At 41.9% G+C, this 20,624-nt stretch overlaps 1 protein-coding gene across 2 annotated transcripts in view; it reads left to right on the top strand.

Moving 5' to 3' along the window:
• TBC1D8 (TBC1 domain family member 8) overlaps window positions 1-20,624 on the top strand; it is a 50,142-nt gene that overhangs the window by 13,771 nt on the left and 15,747 nt on the right. The window contains exons 2-7 of one of the 2 annotated variants that reach the window (XM_052773650.1): window positions 252-407; window positions 4,760-4,878; window positions 6,716-6,944; window positions 10,643-10,883; window positions 18,332-18,539; window positions 19,739-19,933. In XM_052773650.1, the coding sequence (XP_052629610.1) occupies window positions 252-407; window positions 4,760-4,878; window positions 6,716-6,944; window positions 10,643-10,883; window positions 18,332-18,539; window positions 19,739-19,933 (1,148 nt within the window). The remainder of the gene's footprint in view (window positions 1-251; window positions 408-4,759; window positions 4,879-6,715; window positions 6,945-10,642; window positions 10,884-18,331; window positions 18,540-19,738; window positions 19,934-20,624) is intronic. The other variant, XM_052773651.1, reaches the window with a different exon arrangement.

The following is a 20,624-nucleotide window of genomic DNA, read 5'->3' as shown; positions in this document are numbered from 1 at the left end:
ACTTCAATTCTGTGGTTATATACATATATAAGAAGCAAAACCAGAAACACAGAGAACTCGATGTGCTTTTGATCTTCTAATCTGGTTTGCCTTTCGCTTTGTGAGCATCTGTAAATCGCAGCATAAAATAGGGGAAGAATTGTTATCGTTATGGTCTGTGTTTTAATTTTATGGCTTTAGATGTGAAAATACTTGCAGGCTACAGAAGTGAAAGTTGGCGCTAATTCTCTTTACCCCCTTTTTCTTTGCAGGTCGCTTGGTTGGTGCCCTGGATGCTGTGTTAGACTCTAACGCACGCGTTGCTCCGTTTCGAATTTTACTCCAAGTTCCAGGCTCACAGGTTTACTCTGCCATTGCATGTGGTGAGTTATTGAACGGATCAGAAGTTTACTGGGCCATAGCTATTGGTGAGTCACAGACGGAAAACCCCAAACCGATTCTGAGCATGGTCAGTGTCTGCATGTCCAAGAAGCTCAAGGTAACCCCAGCTAGTAGTGTGTGTGTGGAAAGCTATTGCCTATAGCTTGTTTAACAACCAAATTAACCTCTGGTTAAAATCCCAGATAGGAATTATGAAAAAGTGTTAACTAGGAACATTAAGTTTCTAGAGAAAGCTTGTTTAGCTGAGGGTGTTTTGCATTAATTTTCTGTCTCTTGCAAAGTAGTGTGGTTCTCTGTTCATATGCAGATTTTTTCCTGCAGTAGTAATTGTTCCTTACAGCTAGAAGCTACTTAGTCTAGGCTTTCACCAGTCTAGCCTTTCGCTTGCTTACCGTGAAATGTCTTACCCCACTTGGTTATAATGAAATATAACTGGAACATTTGGAAGATGCTACGTGATTTAGGAGGTAGAGTTGTCAGGGGAACGTCTAATTGCCTGGTCTGCTGTGCACTAATCCCTTTTGCAGTGTTTCTGCAACCTCCGAAGGCTGGGCTCATCTTCAGGAAAGTGATATCGATGTGAATTGCAGCAACCTTGCCACGGCACAGTAAAGGCCATCTGAGTGTGCTTGTTCCATTCATCCTGTTCTTGCCTGGCCAGTCTGCAGGCCTGTTCTCATCCCTTCTGCTCCAGTCTATAAAATCCAGCATTGAAATTTACAGCAGGTTTTCCTTTGGGAATGGTTCAAAGCTGCACCAGGGGAGGTTTAGACTTGGCGTTAGGAAGCATTTCTTTACCGAGAGGGTGGTCAAACACTGGAACAGCCTTCCTAGAGAGGTGGTCGATGCCCCAACCCTGTCAGTGTTTAAGAGGCATTTGGACAATGCCCTTTACAACATGCTTTAACTTTTGGTCAGCCCTGAAGTGGTCAGGCAGTTGGACTAGATGATCATTGTAGGTCCCTTCCAACTGAAAATACTCTGTTCTGTTCTATTCTGTTCTATTCTTACTCTTATTCTGTTGTTTCCTTTCTTATACGGAGCAAGCCATGAAATAATTAGCTAATGTAAGTGTTGACATGTTGTTGGTGGTGTTTGACATAGTAGTCCTTCAAATGGAAGGGGCAATCTATATATATATTTGCCCCCTTCCTCTGTACAAGCTCGTTCAGCATTTTTTCCTTGGTTCAGCAGTGATCCCTCTGTATGTTCTCCATTAATACTGGGAATTTTTCCCTGTGCCAGATGTGTGTGAAGAAGGTGTAAAGTCTGTTTGTGCTATTTTTGTTGTGGGTAGGTTTTCTTCATTTTGCAATTGCTCTATGCTTTATATCCCTACCTGCCTCCTTTTTATATTTAAATAATGCCATCTCATGGAGAAATTTAAGAGCTTCATGCTGTTACAGTCCTCTGATGAATCCAGGTAGATTTCACTGGAAAAGTAAGATCAGTGTTGCTGTCATGGGCTTCTTGATCATTTGAATACTTGTAATATTCCTTTCTGGGGCTGATCCTTGCCCTATCCACACTCTTACTGCCCACAATTTTTTTTTCTTTTATATTAAAGGAACTACAAATCAAAAACCTGCCTGGTAGGAATGGTTAAGGATTTTGCTGAGATAAACTTACTTGATTAATGTTTTCTAAAATTCTCTTTGGCTCTTCTGAATGGATGCTCAGCCCTGAGAAAATGAGATTTATAGTAACAGAGCGGAAAGCAGAGGGCTCTGTTTTGTATGCTGTGTGGGTAGGATGTACGCGGTTGCCAGAGCTGCGCAGAAATGAAGAACCATGGTAGCAGAAGTTGTTTCTGAATAATATCGCTGCTGTGAAAACCTGATGTGAGTGTCCAGGGGAGAGCTGGCACTGGCAATAGGAGTCAGAGGAACAGCATCACCCGACCCTTGTCTCAGCAAGCTGGAGGACTTTCCCTGTGCAGAAGCGGCCGTCGCTGCTCGCCCAGCTCTGTCCTGTCTGAGTGAGGTGCTTTGCACAAATACGACGCTAAGAGTTTTGTTACTGGATTTGGAAGGAGCAGTGAGTCAAATTAAGGTTCCTGCTGTATAGCAAGGACAAGGAGCAGCTCCAGGAGCTCCTTCCAGTCTCCGGGTGTAAATTCATTAGGGGTAGCCATCATGTCATTAGGCAGTTAATTAAAATGACATTTTTTAATTGTGTGTTGGCAGTCCTCTGTTCCAGGAGCTGTAGGCTTAAATGATAATATATGCGTAAGGGTCAGATCTGTGTTACAGACTTTGCAAATCTCTGAGGGCTGCTAGGAAGGCTGATCTCTGCCCAGCGCGGCTGTTCTGGCAGAGATGTTTTAATCCAGATGGTTAATCATGTTATACCAGTACGGGAAGAAAAAAAAGGCTAACCTCAGCCCTAGTGTAGAGCCACTTAGGATTTTCCTTTCAGAGGGCTTGTGGGCAAAACAGAAACCCAAGTCCCAGTCAAGTGAAGTAGGTTTCGGGAGAGGGAGAGCAAAGGGGTTGGTGAGAAGTGAGTTTAAAGAGAGATTATGAGGAGTGAGGCTGTGGTTAGACTAAGCATACGTTTGGCACAGGCACATGAAGAAGGTGGGTAAAAGGTGGAATAAAATGCTGTGCAGAGCATCGGCACAGGAAGAGGGATAACGAAGAGGTTGTCAATGCTTGGGACAAATCACAGGACGACTTTAAGCCGTGAAATGGAAATTAGAAATAAAGAAGGACCAGAAAAGCTGAGGGCTTGGCCTGATCAAATGAAAGGGGCAGGGAGATCTTGCAGTATTTGGGCAGAATCCCTGGAGATAGCTAAAGGCAGGCAGGCAGGATTGCAGTAGCCCCTGTGGGAGATAGCTGCTGCCAGAGCCCAGGCTCAGAGCAGTCCGAGCAGTGCGGGTGCTGCTGTGAAAGATGTCTTGCTCACGGCTTATTTCACGTGAGGCAGCCCACCAGCTCTCCCATACGGTTGGTATCTTTTAGGTTGCTCAGAAATAAAAATTCAACTCAGTATTTGCTTTGCGCAGCCTTTTCAGTATAAAATGACTGTATTTGTGGTGTTCTTAACCGTTGATATAATTTGTTTTCTTTACCTAAAGGGCATTTAAGTGTCTCTTCTTTAGTGATTTTCTCTTTTTTTTTTTTTTTTTTGTAATTTAACCTTGATTAATGATATTTATGAAGTTCTATCACAAGACCTTCCTGTCAAGGAAGTTAAAGCTTGGGAAGTTTCCCTGCCAGTTGGCATTCTGCATGGAAAACAGAGCAGAGGAAAGTGGAAAATCCTTAGCTAAATTTATCATTTTTTTTGTTGTGAGGCAACGTGATGCATCTCTAATGTACACACATATCAAATGTTGAGATAATGGGTCTTCTATTTGAGATTCATTTTATTATTATATTAATCTGATTTGTATGTCTCTTACATCCATCTACTTCTCTTTCTTCCACTAGCAAGGCATTAGGAAAAGGAACTTTTGCTGCCTTTACTTTTTTACCTATAACATTTAATCACTGACCAGTAAGATCTGGAGGGGGCAGATTTTCCCTCATTGCTCTGTGTGGTGCCCATCTTGCTCTGACTTTTCTGTCATTGTGTGATGCAGTGACAGTTCAGTTTCAAGCAGAAAGAACCAAAGCAAATAGGTGGTGACTGAAATATTATTTCTGGAGTTAGTGTGAACACATTACATTTAAACAACAGCAGCAAACCCCTCAAATAAATCCTTACAGAAGGAAGCCTTAAAGTTCTGAAAATCTGTATTTGTCAAAGATTTTCTGTTCTGTATTTCTTCCCCAAACTGCAGAACTGTGCTCTTGTAGACCTTGTAGGTGTTGCTGAACCAAACTCTTTTATTTTTAGGTACTTTAATTATTATAGAGAGCTTTTAAAATAGGATGCAGATTATGACCATGTATATTCCTTTCAAAGGGTGTGCATGTGTGTGGGGTGTGTGTTTATGCATGTGTGTACCGAGGAGGGAGAAAGGAAGATCAGGGACTTTTGGGAACAGGAGGATGTAAATCAGAGGTTTCCAGTGGCTGCTTAAGGAACTCCATGTCAAAATAAGCTGCAGTCCAGCAGCTCAGGATGAAGTTTTGCTGTTTTTTCTGCTCTGACTTTTAATGCAGCATTTGCTGGCTGAGAGCGTCTGAGAAGATAAAACTAAAAGCACTAAAACTCATTCTCTAAAACAATGAGGTTTTTGTTTTTCTCTAACTATGCTGCTACGAACAAGACCTTTTCGACCTGTTTGCTACCAAGAATTTTGAGGTTGAAAGTTCAGTTTCTCATAATGGATTTATGAAATAGTGTGTTTTATTACTTTTTTTTTTCTTCCTTTCAATTTTATTTTGTAGGATGAATTTCAATACACTACTTTTTGCTTTTCTAGGTGCCACTGCAGAGGAGATAAACCAGCACTGGGAATGGCTGGAACAAAACTTGCTCCATACTTTGTCTGTGTTTGACAATAAAGAAGATATTGTTAGCTTTGTCAAAGGGAAGGTGAAGGTAAGGAAACTGTCTTACTTTTACCCTTCCCTGCCTGATTACATGTGGTTTATTAGAAATAATGTCACGAAGTTGTTGTCATTCATATTTGGTTTTGTCCATCTAAACATTATTTATTGGTTTTCTGTGTGGCACTTGCACCTGATATGGCTGGCATCTGTGCATCTTTACTTGCATCTCCTTGGAAACATCTCAAAACCGAAGTATCTAATTTAGTCTTTATTCCACCCATCCCTTTCCAGCTTCACTGTTCTCTTCCCTGTGATGTGCAGCTGAGCTTTCTTCATCTGCTTTCAGTTCCTCCACCTCTCCAAAACAATATATGAAACACCTTCCCTTCCTATATCTCAGCTTTTCCACCTTACTACGTTCGTCCTCCTACCTCCCGTGTTTTTCCTAGCTGTAACCCATCAGTTTCTCCTGCCCATTTCCATACTCCTGTCCCTCTCGATGGGGCTCAGAGGTGTCAGCAGGCGATAGCCGCAGTGCCTGCATCTGCCGGCAGCACACCCCTGCGGACAACGACACGGTCCCCGCAGCACAGGGGCAGGGGACAAGGTCCTTGTGCCACGGCACCAGCATCGTAAGGATCTGGCACGGAAACTGCCAGCGGCTTTGCAGGACGTGGGAGTCACGGCCGGGCGCTGCAGCGAAGCTGTTGGCTGGCCACAGGGTTGCAGAAATGAGCATCCTTTTGGAAGGCTAAAGAATTTTAAAAGTAAAGGGATTTGGTGACTGAGGACCAGATTTAACATAATAACAGCACGCGTGGTAAAACTTCGAAAGCCTGGTGCCCTGAGCTCTGCTTCTAGTAAAAATACACTCCAAGAGGAGCTCGGTGATGGCAGGCGAGGGTGCGGGTCTGCTGGTGACTCCTGTACCTCAGGTCCCGCTGCTGGCTTTTCCTTGCTAAGAGTTTTAGCAAGGTGCTCTTCCCCCTATACCCCTTTTTTGGTCTGGAAAATTTGTAGGAACGTAACGTTTTTGGTGAATTTCAACCCTGCTGCTGTGATCTCAGTGGGCTCTGAAGTTGGGGAAGAAGGGGACGGAGAGGCAAAAGATCACCGTAGAAATCTTAGTTTTTATCCTGCTTTCTTGAAAAACCAACTTTGTCTAAGTGCACTGAAAGGCTCAAATAAAATTAATCTCTCTTGATAATGCTGTGACAGCCTGTTACCTACCACAGCACATATTTTAAAATTCTTCAGGTTTCATTAGTTAATGTTAAGTCCAGGTTTTGGACCCTCGCCTCTGCTGTAGATTTTTGGCATATTAGGACTGCTTGGTAATTGCAAATTATACCAGGTGCTGTAACAGCTTATTTGTCTGAATGGTGCAATACATACTTAACTCCCTTGTTGTAATACTGCTATTAAAATTCTCAACACTTAATTATATTTACATAGATGTTCTTGAAACCATGTTTTCAATGGTTCCAAGCATGTTACAAGTGACTGACACATCTCACTGCATTGCCTCTTCATAGGAAAATAGTACTGGTCAACATACACAATTGTTACTGTACCTTTGCTCTGTATACGCCAAATAACAGTGATCATAAGCAGTAGCAAAACTGTAAATACATGGTTTTGCCAGACTCATTGAAAAAATAATAATAAAAAAAAAGCCCCTGGAAGTTTTGATTTGGAAGCATTCAAAATGTATGAGAGATGCAAACACCACAGAAATTTCTCCATTTGTGAAAACTGCAAATCAATTTGAATTGCTTTGTAAGAAAGGGTTGTGTTACTGAAATTTGAATGGGCAGCTTGTAGCAACTTGCTCGATTGTGAATGCCATAGCTTTATCCTGATATATTATCTTGTTATGGACTCAGGCGCTGATTGCAGAGGAAACAAGCAGCAAGCTTGCCGAGCAGGAGGAAGACCCTGAGAAGTTCCGAGAAGCCCTGGTGAAATTTGAATCCAGATTTAATTTTCCTGAAGCAGAGAAGTTGATCACCTATTATTCCTGTTGCTGTTGGAAAGGAAAAGTTCCTCGGCAAGGCTGGCTTTATTTGAGCATCAATCATCTCTGTTTTTATTCCTTTTTCCTGGGCAAAGAATGTAAGTGTAAATGCTTAAGAAATCTAATGCTGGGGAGAGACATAGATATATTTAAAAGCAAGAATACCTAGAATTTTTATGAAAAGCCTAGTTCACCTCTGAAGTTTAGTTTCTGGGGTTTTTGTTGTTCAGCTGAGAGATCCTGTTTAATTTAGTTCTCACTGCAGCCTTTATGTTTATATTTTATTATTAATCCAGTAATAAAAATGAGACTGTAAGAGCATGCAGACACAGCTGCTATCTGGTTCTTTTTCTTGCCATGGTGAAGCAGCCTTAAAATTTAACAGACCTCCTACGGATTCTGAAATAGAGACTTTTAGTGCCGAAAATGGTGAGTAAGGACGGGTCCCTCCCACAAGCAGGGAAGCAGAGTCATCGCTGCCGGGGGGGCAGGGAAAGGGCTAGTGGAACCAGGGATGCCAGAGTCCAGTTGCCTGCCTGAAGGTAGCCCAGGAAACGTAACTGGGCTGTGCCCTGGAGAACCAGGTGAAAATTCAGAGTTTTTAAGGGAAAGCAACAGCAGTTTAGGGATTTTTTTGTGTGTGTTTCTGCATAACAGTGCAGGAAGATCACAAGAAGTGTGTCCCGGGGTTTTTAGACCTTCAGACAGTTCAGCGAGCTGTAAGACTTTGGTCATGGTGTTCCTCTACAGAGGAAGGGTCGTGTGATTATGAAAAGCCTGTCAGAATAGGTATCAGAATGTAAAAGTGAATGTCATAGACATTGGATGGTAAAAATGAATGTAGCCATTTAAACTCTATAGCATGTCTCTATTTAGTACGATTGTGCATGAACTGATAACATTTTAAGTCCTGTTTGTCCTGCTGGAACTTCAGCAAGGACAGTAATATAAAACTATATGGTTATAAATATAGCAAGAATTGTCAGTTAAAACAATTAGGAAAACTTTAGCATTTACTGTCCGGGTTTAATATTGGGATGGCTAGTCAAATAAAAATGTAGGTTTAAAAATGAAGTACATTAATGTAAAGATGAGGAGGATAGTAATTGGTAATTTCTAAGACTTAAAACATACGAAGATAGAGTTAGAGGTCCTTTCTTCCCTTATATTATTTCGGGCCAATTATTTTGTCATATCTGCAAAAGGTGGCAGAGTTAGATTTAAAATGCTGGCAAGTTTGTTATTTGTTATAAAAACAGAAGTTGAGTTTTTCTGGGAAGACTAGAATGGAGTCTCTTGATACATACTAGATATCTGAGTTCTTGTTTAATCTCCTTGTCTTCTGTTTAGTATTAAATAATATCCTTTGTCAGTCATTTCTTCTTGCTATCGTTGCAGGCTTTTTCTCATTAAATCTGAGATATCTGGCCTGCCAAAGCACACAAAGCAAAAATGATACTTGCTAATGATAGATAATGGGGGGAGGAGGAGGGAGCAAGAAAACCCTTTATATTGTTCCAAAAATTTTGTTCATGCAATACCACAGATCATTAAATGATACTGGAAGTACAACATCATGCTGTATTATTTAAGAAGAAATTGCTTTTCATCTCTTTTTAATAATAATTCATTATGAGAATACAGCCCCCCCCCCCTCCCCAAACCACTACATGTTTGCAACTTTTCATTTTGACCGTGGAAAATACACTGTTCATTCACTGTTGCAGTCTGTTGCATTGCCTTTGTGTTCCCATGCATTTGCATGGAAATGTGAAATAAAAACCTGGATTTTCTTTTGGTTAAACAAACTTCCCTAGCTCAGTGGGAAGCATTATATGTTGAAATGCTTCCCACTTCCTCGATCCTGATAAAGCAGATTGCTTCTGTTTCAAAGCTAGTAGTACTTTGTCACGTTTATGAAATACTTGTATTACATCGAATAATCCCGATTTACTATAGTTCTCGTTGTTACTATTTGAGAAGCTGATGCTGATTATATGTAGAACAAGTGATTCATTGTCTTTTTTTTCAGGTAGCAATCACAAATTAAATCTGGTTAAATCAGGTCTTGAAAATATTGCTAAGAAATCACATTTATTGCATTCTTCTATACAGCACAGGGAAAAAACCCAATATGTGAGTTGCAATAAAAATAGTTCTTAAATGTGTTTTAACTCTATAAAAATCCCCCCAAATTGTAGACTGAAATCTCTTTATAGGCAAAGCATTAAATCTTCTGCTTCTGGCAAGTCCGTCCCCTTCCCCTTGTTTTATTTTATGTTGAAATGACCTGGAATGCAATATTGGAACCTGTTTTCAGCTTCTCATAAAATTAACTTACGGCTTATGCGAGCATAAGCTCCATGGAACATTTTTTCCAGGACAAGTCCCCTTTTATCTAAGCCTCGAAATATTTGCAGAATTTCAGAGGCTTAGAACGTCAGGTTTCTTGAAGGGGCGTGCCAAGGTTTCTTCGCATTTTTTAATTAAACTTGTGTTTTTCTAAAACTTTGAAGACTTTGTACCTTTCATCAGTAGTTTGGGCCCCTTACAGTCTGCTGTGCTGTTTCTATAACCAACACTGTAGAGCCTATGTGATTCCAACCTGCGTGAACAATAGTGCTATTGCTATGGCGCTATTTAATCTTTCTTCCCTTGGCTGTGCCCGTACAGATGATTTTATGACCATTCACAACAGTTAGTGCATGTTGACGCAGCTGTGCTTTATTTAAGTAAGAAAAAATGTAATCGGCAAATAATCTTGACAGCTGTGGTTCATGTAGTACAGAAAACTTGCTGAGGGTAGCTGCTTAGGTAATTAACGATCATGGATAAGTGTCATATATATATGACAATGTTTGTTATTACTGCCTTTTTATTGCTTTATTGGCATCAGGAGACCAGCTAGGGATGTTAGGGGGTGTAGTCTTGATGTTATTGGCACAGAGAATCCTGGGAAGCTTCCAACAGTTGTTAAGAAGAAATTTAATCTATTTTAAAGTCCTTTCCAGCCTAATTTCTGCCCAGAGATTCATGTGAGTGTGGCAAGGAACATCCTGCAGTGGTTATCTAAAATAAACTGATTGTGTTTACCATTTGTGTTTATGTGATTCAGCAGTGTTTAAGTATAGAGAACAGCATCCTATACTTTTTCTTTTCTAGAAACAAGTCTAACTACAGTTAATGTTTAGGGCAAGATTTGCCTTTGCACCTTTTCAGTAAAAAGTAATCAAAATGAGAATATTCTGTTGCCTAGGCAGCTTTTTTTTTTTTAATGCCCTGGTTATAGTAGTCATTAAACTTTATAAAAATGTCCATGTGCAAAAGCTTCCTTTTGTATGGGAGTTAGCTTTATTTTAAAAGTTAAAGTACTGTGCATGTAATTGGGTTTCCACCTGCCTACAGTTTTCTTTCTGGGAGATTACAAAGCCTTTCCTTATTATCTTTGTACTCTTGAAATGAACTGTTTCTTCTGGTAGTAATGCAGCAGGCTGCAGAAATGACTTGTAAAGGAGTTAGGAGCACAGCTTGTGGCAGGTGTTCTGCAAAGGCAGAACTCCCCAGTCCAGCACTTCTTATGAAAATAGGTGAAATTTTGAGGGAGAGATTCTGAAAAAGACAGTCTTTTGGAGTGGGGGAGAATGAATGTAGAGTAATGACAGGCATTTCAGCTTTTGCTTGGTCTTTGTCTGTAAAAATGGGTCTCTCTCCTCTTCGGTGGTTGGCAGTTCATTCTGAAATCTGAAAAATGTAAGCAGAGTTTCCAACCCACTTTTGCTTTTTTCTCTGATGGCAGTGAAACTTATCATTCCCTGGGTTGAGGTCCAGAAGCTGGAAAGAACGTCCAACGTCTTCATGACCGACACGGTCCGTGTCACCACTCCAAATAAAGAGCGTGACTTCTCCACATTCCTCAATATTGCTGAGGCTTTCAGGATCATGGAGCAACTGGCAGATGTGACGCTCCGAAGGCTACTGGATAATGAGATCTTTGAACTGGATCCAGGCCTGCAGGATCCTACTCAGATTACCAAGAGGTAAAAAGCTAAATTGCTGTATGAGCAGAGGTTCGATGGTGGGCTTCATGGTCTGCTGTGTTAGCTGGGTAAGGTTTACCTGCTTGGGCACAAAAGAGATTTTTATAATGTGTTTTGGTGTATCCAGTAGGTGCATTTTAACTTGTGTGCAAGATACTTTTTTCCATTTTATATTCTTTCCTTGAACATCACTGTGGTTTTTTGTTCATTTGTTTTAAAAGTACCATTCCCTGTAGAAGGATAGATTGCAGCAAGGGATATTTTCCATCTTCCCTGAAGAGAAACATTATTTTGTTTATAATTTTGGCAATGTGTAGGCTTTCCTAGTGCTGTCAATTCTGTAGAATTATTGCTTTTGATCATATCTGAAACAGGGAATTTCCCACTAGCGTGATTGCCATAGCTGACTTAGCAAGCAGTTGTAGGACTTAAAAAACCTACAGGCAGTTGCAACAGATTAGTATGCTATTGTCAGCTCTACCCCATGCGTCCCCGAAATGCATCTCCGCATTCCGCTCCCACTACAGAAATGCATTGGGCTCTCAGGGGGAAGATTGATAACTATTTCTCTGCCAGTAGCACAACACACAACTCTGTGTGTTGCTGCTGTGGGAAAGGGGAAGGGAAACTGCCCAGAGGAATTTTAGGTGGGCAGGATGGAATAGCCCAAACTGGAATTTGCCTGAGGCGTCAGGGTTAAGGTGCTGGTTTAAAATATTTCTTTTCTGAATGGGGTGTGAGTGGAACGCTTATCCCTTCCTGAATCATACCCTTTCCTGCTCTTCCTTCCTCTCCTCCTGCCAGAGGTATGACCCAGGTGTTGCTTCCTGGCTAAAACATAAAGAATGCGTGGTATCCTTTCCCAAAAAAAGAGAACGTGTCCAGTAGCCGCTCTATTGTTTCTGAGGAGCATTTTTGCAGTGGTGTTGGGTATACATCTTAACTAAACACTTACACAAAGTTTCATAATGGAGTTTAAAACAATAAAATGCACTTTCTCTGCCATTTCGTATGTACACACGATAAAGAAAATCACTGATACCAGGATTTCATCCATGATGTCATCAAGGAATTAATTTGAGGTGATAGAGTGGTGAGCAGCCACGAACGTCTTTGCAGGCTTTTTTTTTCATAGCCCGGGTTCCTTTAAACACAGGAGCTACTGTTGTTTTTACAATATATGTGTAACTGGATGTTGTTAACATTGTAGGTTTTTGGCCCAAGAAATGTAGGATATGCACTTCAACTAATGTAGGATATGGCTGTGCGTAACAGGTTGTATCTGAGCCCCCTTCCATGCTTTACCACTCCACCCTCCTCCCGCTTTTGGATGGAAAAGTTAGATGCACAAAGCAAGGAAAGTAAATCCGGAGGAGATGTAACAAAAAACTGGGGGGAAGGATTTTCAGCATCTACTGATTTTTAACTCACCATTGTCACTTCCCCAAATAGTCTTTGAGTCAGGGGTGCCAACTGAATGGAAGACTACAAAGAAACTAAAATTACAGTTGCAAAGAAAAGTACAAGCTTAGTAGTGTGCTGTAATAAGGAGGCTCTCAGAGAATCAACCTGTAAGTACCTTGTGGCGTTTTTGAAAAGTAGTATGTCTATTAGCAAACCAGCAACAGAAACCATCCCACACATTTACTCAAAAAGGTTTTTTCCTCTCCTTCCTTCCAACTTAAAAAAAAAAAAAAAGTTGGGGGTGGCAGAGGAGAGGGAAGGATAAAAATATATTTACTGGAGAGTTCCCGGGCAAGATGTTCTCTAACCTGTGATGATGTGCTGTAACTTGAGATGGCAGAAGGGAAAACATAGAAACGTGGAAGATGCCAAAATCCCATTTCCTCTGCACGAATTGGGTAGTGGTTGGAGAAGTTGCTGTTTCTGGTGCCCTTTGTCACACTTCAGCAACCACTTTGATGTAATGTGATTAAGCAAGACTGTAGTTTGAATAGTGGATAAACTGGTTTTTAATGCTAACATGTTTGGGGGGAGTTGAACTTTTTTGGTGTATGAAGTTTTTGTTGCTGTTTTTTTTCCTGAAGCCATTGTAGTACTAAAAGAACAACTATTTTTCTCTCAACATTTTCCCCCGATAATTGTCTTTGTTAATTCTTGTGCATGATTTGGAAGCAAATAGTAGTCTATCAAAATGAAAGCAACAATCCACACATCATTAGAACTATTCCAGTTGTGTCTAATGAAGTTGCTGTAGATGGCTTTTGTTTGTTAGGCTTTGTTTTGCAAGAGGCTTGTCTCAATATCCTTATTTTTAAAAAATGCATTTTTAATGGTCTGTATATTATACATTCTGAAAAGCAGAAACCTTTGCTGCTGTTCCTGAGGCTCTTGGGTCATTCTGCTGAGCAGTCGAGGGAGGGGACTCAGAGAGGCTGTGGGATTAGGCCCACAGTCTGTGACACAGATTATATCATAGCCAGAAATATACAAGTTTCCGTGCTGCTTAATGAGAGCATAAGGCCCGGAACAACAGATTAAAAGGGATTAATGGCAATTAAGTTAATTGCCATAAAAAGCAAAGTAGAGCTGAGGTGTTTGATAACTAGAAATGCTATTTCTTGCAGATATATTTATGTGCCATACAATTTTACTGGAACATACGGTAACTATTTTTTCTTTTTTTTATAGGAAGGTCGCTAAAATCTCTGGTATAGGTACTTGTACTTCTTATTTCCATCTCTTTCAGGATGCAAGAATATCCATTGCATTCCGCAAATGTACCGAGGAAATTGGCCAGAGCAGAACACGCGATTTAAAAGCTTTAGTGCTGCTGTCAGTAAGGTTTCAAAAGTATGATACGTTTCTTCAGGCTCTAACCACCTCGGTTTCTTTTCTTCATGTCTAACTGTGAATTGCCAATGAGGACGGCTTTGCTTCATCTGAAGGCAAAGAAGGTTTTTAACACTGATCTAAGCTGAATGGAAAGCGTTTGAAGTATCTTGAATCGTAAACGTCACTTCAGTCTGTATTAATTCCCTCAGAGAGGGAACCCGAGAACACTGTAAACCTTGAGCAACAAGGAGGATGTGACTAGAAAGACCCTCCTTTTATTGCACCTGCCTGGCAAAAGGCAGGGTTTGGATTATCTCTGTGTGTCACTTGTGACAGATGATTGCCCAACCTGTTTTTAAGGATTTCCAGTAAGGGAAATATCAGGATCCATACCGGTACTTCGCTGTCCTATCATTGAAAAGACTTTCTGAAGTCTAACTTTTGTGCTGCTTTTTGAGTCTGCTACTTCTTGTCCTATCCAGTACTATTGAAGAGATCGGTGTTCTCTCTCTCTTTAGAGCAACCATTTCTGTATTTGGAGGTTGGTACGCATCTCCTTTCTCTTTTCTTCCCCTAGTTCAGCCAGGTTTTTCTTAGAGGTCTTGATTTTAGCCCTTCTGGTTGCTCTTCTCTGGACATTCGTCACTTATCCCATGGGGCTGCAGGCATGGGGTGGTGGGGTACAGGATTGCCCCCAGTGCCTAGCCGGTGCTGACCCGGGCAGGAGCAGCGTGACCGTCTCTGCAGCCACCCCGGGACTGCTGTGCAGCATCTCGGTGGCCGTGCGCTTCTGCAGCCCAGCACGGTGCTCCTCTTCCTCCTGGGAGCGCGAGGCTGTCGGCTCATGTTCAGCTCGTGATCCTGCGTAACGCCTGGGTCCTTTCTTTTTGCTGAATGGCTGCTGGTGGAGTTGATCTCCGTGCTGCATTTGTGCAGCTTATGAGGTACACCTGAAAATACTTGTAATGCTTTTTTTTCCACACCATCCCTTAACTTTATGGATATAAATCTGAATCTGTTCCTGTTCTTCTGCTCATTAGCCTCTACCAGCTTCACATCGTGTGCAAGTTTAATAACAACAGTCTCTTGATCCATTGTGCAGATTGCTGCTGCTGCTGTTGAACAGAAGCTAGTCCAGGACAGACCCCCAAGGAGGTCCTCTTGATACAGCTTTCCAATTTACCAGGGAGCCTTTGAGGGCTGCTCTTTGGGGTACTCTTTTTCAACTGGCTTGGTACAACAGTTTTTTACTTCGATCCAGTTTTATTAGTTCCAAGTGGGGAAATACCAAGACTTTCATCAGTTCTGGCTAAAATATCCATTGCATCTCCTCCCTACAAGTCCAGTGTTCCTGTTACATAAAGGAATGATGTTCAGTTTACATGTGTCCTGACAAGTCATGTTGACTCTTCTCAGATAGCTTCTCCTGGCTTGCTTACGAGAAGCCTTTCTTGCCACGCAAATTTAGCAGTTCTTCCAATAAACAAGACATATGTAATTGGATGTGTTATTTCCAAAATTTTTAACTCTCTGGAGTCTGAATAGCAAGAAGAGTCTAGTAATTGGTCTCTAAAAGCAAGAGGTCAACCAGTCTGGTTAGATTTTAGATAGGCAGCAAGTGACTCAGCAGAGCTAAAATCTTGCCAAGTTGACTTCTGTTAGATACAAAGCAGAGAAAAACATTTGACAGTGAGGACACAATTTTAAGTGTCCTGATACTTTTAGGCATTTTGTTAGTCTTGTGTGTTATTTCCTTTAATTTAAAACTCTTGGAAGGTAACGTGGGGGTCACACAGAAGGAGTTATCGCAGTTCAGACTTGCCGTGCACTTTGAAGTGCTGGAGTTGGAGGCAGTCCAGGATCCCGTAACGTGCAAGTTGGGAACTGCGTTTGGAAAGAATTGCTGAGTTTTCTGAAAAGTAGGGAACAAGGCAATTGCATCTCCTCGCCTTTTATTCTTCTGATGCATGTGTTAACACTCGATAAACATTATTTTTACATAATGATAGCATTCCTTTTTTTTCTTAGGTGCAGCTCAGTACGCTGTATTTGCTTAAAAACCAAACCAACATGGAAATTGTTAAGTTAGAGGACAAAATTTCAAACAGATTGGGCCTTAGGTAGCAAGTTTGCCTTTCTGTTCAGTGTTGGAGGTACTGTGAAACTCAAAATGGAAGCTGTGGGTCCTGGTGATGTGGGCCAGTTGCTGCATCTTTGCTGTATCACGTTTAAACAATGCCTGTCTTGTTTTAGGAGCTAATTTTGTTAGTGGGTGGGTTTTTTGCAGTTAGAGGGTTTGGGTTTTTTTTTTAACCAGCTCTAATTTTGTTTGGCTGTATTCATGAAGGGAAGCAATTGCTTTAAGCCCTAGAATTTGCCTGCCTAACAGGAAAGATTTTCACAGTGTGCCACTTTCTAACAAAACCTCTCGTTTGAGCCCACAGCGGTAGGTGCTGACAGCATTTCATCCCCGTGCTACCCTTTTTTTTTGTCTGGGATCCCTCCCGCCAGCGGGCTGGCCCCTGTTTTGGCACTCGTCTGTGGGGCAGCCCTGGCTGCGGTCTGGTCTCTGCGGTGGTCCTGTGTGACCCTGTGTCAGGAGTCACGGAGGGGGACGGGCAGTTCCAGGGATGTCGGGGTTGGCAGCCTTCCGCCAGCATGGGGTGAGAGGGTTGGATGCAGCGCTTGGTGAATTTACTTCGTTTCAGTTGCAGGAAATGTCATTCTTCAGCTTCAAAACCTGTGGCTGCTTGTCTAAAAGGCCCCACACCTGGAGCCTGCAGCCCCAAGAGACAGCAAAATCCTGAAAACTCAGAAACTGCAGATTTTGGAGCATTAGAAACAGTCAGCTCTTAAGTAACAGATGCTCTCTGCCTCAACGGAGGTCCCACTCTTTGGTGTAATGCCTCTTTTCATACAAAGGTATAGAAATTTTCACAACCAAGTAGATGTAGGGAGGGTCTTACCTTCTCAGCACAATAGCAGGAGAGCACAGCTCTACCCGGACCTGACTGCAGATGCTATCAGCAGCATTCATCTGTGCTGTGCAGAAATGGAAAATATTTTAGTGGTGAGTTAACTAGGAGGCATATCCTGATCCAGCTTTGTCACAATAGCGGATCGCTGCGGGCACTTATCAGAGTTGCTCTTGCTGTGGAATTTTAACTTGGGAGCAACCTTTTTGTCTTCCTCCACAAAGAGGGTTTCTCTTTGTTCTTTGTGAAAAACAGGAGACTATTTGTCTGTTTTCCTTGGATAATATTATTAAGGAAGATAATGCTTGAGAAGGAAACAGCAGCCGAATGCTGGTCGAGCGCATTCTGTCTTTTCTGTTGGTCGCAGATACAGATCCTCCCTTCTCAGGTCTCGGTTTGTTCTCGATTGTCTTCCTCCCTGTTTCACATGGCTTTAGTTTTCTCTATGGATTAAACTGAAATAAAAAACCCGAAACAATTGATTTTACTTACTGAAGCACAGGCTTCATCTGTCTCAACTTATTTTTAAACAGCAGGGCTGGGGTAGGGGGAAGGTGTCAGCAGAAGAGGAGGGTGAAGGAAGGAGCGGAGAGGGGATTTACAGCACCAAGGTACCACTCCCTGTTATGCTCCAGCCCACGCTTTAAATTCTTTCAATGGAACAAAGTCAAGCTTTTTTTTTTTTTTTTTTTTTTTCCTGAGGTGAATCATGTTTGGAAAAATTTACTTGTAGTAAAGAAAATGGTAGAATTTAAGCCCTAATGTTTCTGGAGCTGCTGTTGGTGAGCTAATAGCCGTGGCCTGTTTATAATGTAATTACATAGCTCTCTAAATTACTGCAGATTTCTTCATTAAAAAAGGAAGAGAAAAAAAAAAATCCCCAAAGCCAAGTCTGCATAACCATAGCTCAGTAATGAAAGCTTCATTTATTTAAACTTTTTCTCTCCACATAAATGTGGATGGGTGACTGGAAGGAAGCCAAGTCCAAACTGAATGTAGCTGGTGCTGTTATTCCCAACTGAGTCTGTAAGTGACCTGAAACTGTTTTGCATTTTGCAACTGTTCTGGGGGCTCTCAGAGGCTGATACCTCTGCAAGTCAAGGATGCGATGATGTAATTGCCACCACATTAACTCTTCTATTACTGACCGCTTCAGAAGTACTTATCGAGCGAATGCATTACTTTTGGGTACAGATGCAAATCCCTGGGGTGATGTTGGTAATACTACTGGGAGGGGAAACAAGGAACATAAAGCTAATCTCCATTGCTCAATGTATGTTCGTGAGATGAAAGATTTAGTTATCTCCTGGGCACTGAAATCTGTAACTCTTTGAGGCTGGAAAGTCATACAGCAGCCATAGAAAATGCATGGTTAAATAATAATTCTAAAAATCCCCGACAAACCAGCTGATTTAAATTAGTGCCCTTTCCTTTCCTACTCACTACAGTAGTTGCTTTTGACCTTATTGTTAAACAAGCAAGTATTGATAATGATTCTTTTTTGTATTTCAAGGTCAGTCTTTTATTGATCTGTTCACATAGGCAGTGAAGATTGCTGTGCACGGTGCTTTTATTCTGTTTCCCTCGCTCTTGGTGAGGCTAACAAGAAAGCGAACCTTGTGCTGGATGTCCTGGCTTTCGGGGTCTTGTGATTTGCTCTTACTGCTTTCTCTTAAGGGATCTTGAAGCCAGAGCACAGAATGAATTCTTTCGGGCCTTCTTCAGATTGCCCAGGAAGGAGAAGCTGCATGAAGTTGTAGACTGTTCTCTCTGGACACCGTTTAGTCGCTGTCACACAGCGGGAAGGATGTATACTTCAGACAGTTATATCTGTTTTGCCAGCAAAGAAAATGGCTGCTGCAATGTTATCATCCCACTTAGAGAGGTAGAGTTGTTTGTTTGTTTCATTTCGGGTCCTTATCTACCTTTTTCTGCTGTAAGCATCCACTGTCACTTATCTGCAAACTATTGTTTGATGAAAAAGAGTAGGATGCTTGTGTGTATCGTGCCTACAGGATTGTTGTAAAGCTTGTTCTGGGATTCATTAGGGCATGAGTTCCTAAAAATATGGGTGATTCAACATGATCCTTAGAGTGAAGGGTGGACAGGTAATGCAGCAGGACAGAGCACTGCAAAAGCAGAGTCTGCTCAGTCCAAGACTCAGACAGGGCTCCCCTCCCAGCTCCACAAACGCATACATCCAGCTTGGTGTTGATGGAGACTTCAGCTTGGACCCATTCTGGCAATATAAAAGCATCCTTGCCTGGGATCAACACTTTGAAGTGTTGAAGATCTCACTCCATAGACGAACTCTAGCAAACCTGTGGATATTTTGCAAAGCTGTAGGGCAGAGAGAAAAAGGGGATGTTCTGGATGCAGTGAGGAGCTGCCAAATTTCCATGAAATCAAAGACATTTAAATGGAGGGAGAGCGCATGGGAAGGTGGTGGGAGTAGAAGAGGAGAAGGAAGCTGTCAGCAAACACCTGCCTGATCTGCTGTGGATACAAGGCTGTTATGATCTCTTAATTAAAGCTTTCTTTTCATCCTTGGCTAATAACAGAGTAACATACAAATGCTATCTTAACTGTAGCAACTTACCTTCCACTGTTACAGAAACAGAAAACAATAAAAGAACAGTGTTATATACTTAATCAGAAACAATGATACAACTGTTTTCCCCTATCTGCAAAAGGGTAAAAGTAAATTTCCTCCTCCATTCCCCAGAATTTGATCAAGTTGATCCTTTTCTAAATCTTGTTTTAATCATGCTCCCATTTCTTATCTTTCCTCTCAGTCCACTCTCCAGAAGTGGGCTGCAAAGTCATTTAGGAAAAAAACCAAAAAAACAAAACCCAAGAAAAGGCAGCTGGGATACTTTTTGGTGCCTGCTTTGAGCTTCTAAAGAGACCGTGAACTTCAGGTGGTAGGATGTGTCTGATCAAGGAAAGCCAATATGAATAACCATGTTTAAAGCATGTGTGCGTATGAATGCTGTGTTTGTACATTTTGGTACATGTAGAGTATTTGACAATGTTTCTGTGGATGTGGTGCATAATGTGTTTTCTATAACGTTTCTGGAAAAGGTAATCAGTATAGAGAAGATGGAGGACACAAGCCTTCTCCCTAATCCCATCATTGTTAGCATAAGGAGCAAGACAGCCTTTCAGTTCATTGAGCTGAAGGACCGGGATACTTTGGTGGAGAACCTGCTCCAGAGGCTAAAAGAAGTGAACTCCAGCAACCCAGTGCACTGTAACAACTTGCAAAATAAGAACCAGGTACTGAACTTCTGGGGTTTTATTGGATTATGAATTCAACGTGTTTATCCATCGGTCTGTTGTCCTGCCTTCTGCAGGGGGTTGATCTTGGGCCAGTGCTGTCTGATGCCTTCTTTAAAGACCTGCCTGATGGGATGGAGCGCACCCACAGCACGGTTGTGATTGACACACCGGGGGAAGCAGCGAGTACGGTGGGGTGCAGGGCTGCCCTTCATGAAAACCTCAGCGTTCTGGAGGAATGGGCTGTGATAGAGACCTTGTGAAGTCAACAAAAGCAAATGCGAAGCCTGGCAGAGGAACCCCATGCCACCGGAGGGGCTGGGCCCTGGCTGGCGTGTGGTAAAGGCAGGAGGTCACGGCGGACAACAGGTTGAGCTTCTAAGTCAGCAGTGTGCTCCTACAGTGGAGAGGGCCATATGGGGTTGTACTAGCAGGTTTGTAACCAGCAGGTCAAAGGATGTTACTATTCCCTTTTATTCAGCACTTCTGAAGCTGATCAGGAGTACTGTGTCGACTTTTGACTCTACTCCCCCCCCAAGAAAAGCATCGACAAATTGGAGTAAGTCTAGTGGAGGGCTACAGGATGGTCAGGGGCTGGAGCACATGCTTTATGAGGAGAGGTTGAGGGAGCAGGGCTTGTTCAGCCTGTCTTCCACTAGCTAATGGGGACTTACAGAGAAGACAGAGCCAG

Source organism: Harpia harpyja, chromosome 22 (assembly GCF_026419915.1).
Source record: "Harpia harpyja isolate bHarHar1 chromosome 22, bHarHar1 primary haplotype, whole genome shotgun sequence".
Lineage (NCBI taxonomy): Eukaryota > Metazoa > Chordata > Aves > Accipitriformes > Accipitridae > Harpia > Harpia harpyja.
The sequence above is the reverse complement of the archived record's forward strand: the minus strand, read 5'-3'. Positions and strand labels throughout refer to the sequence as shown.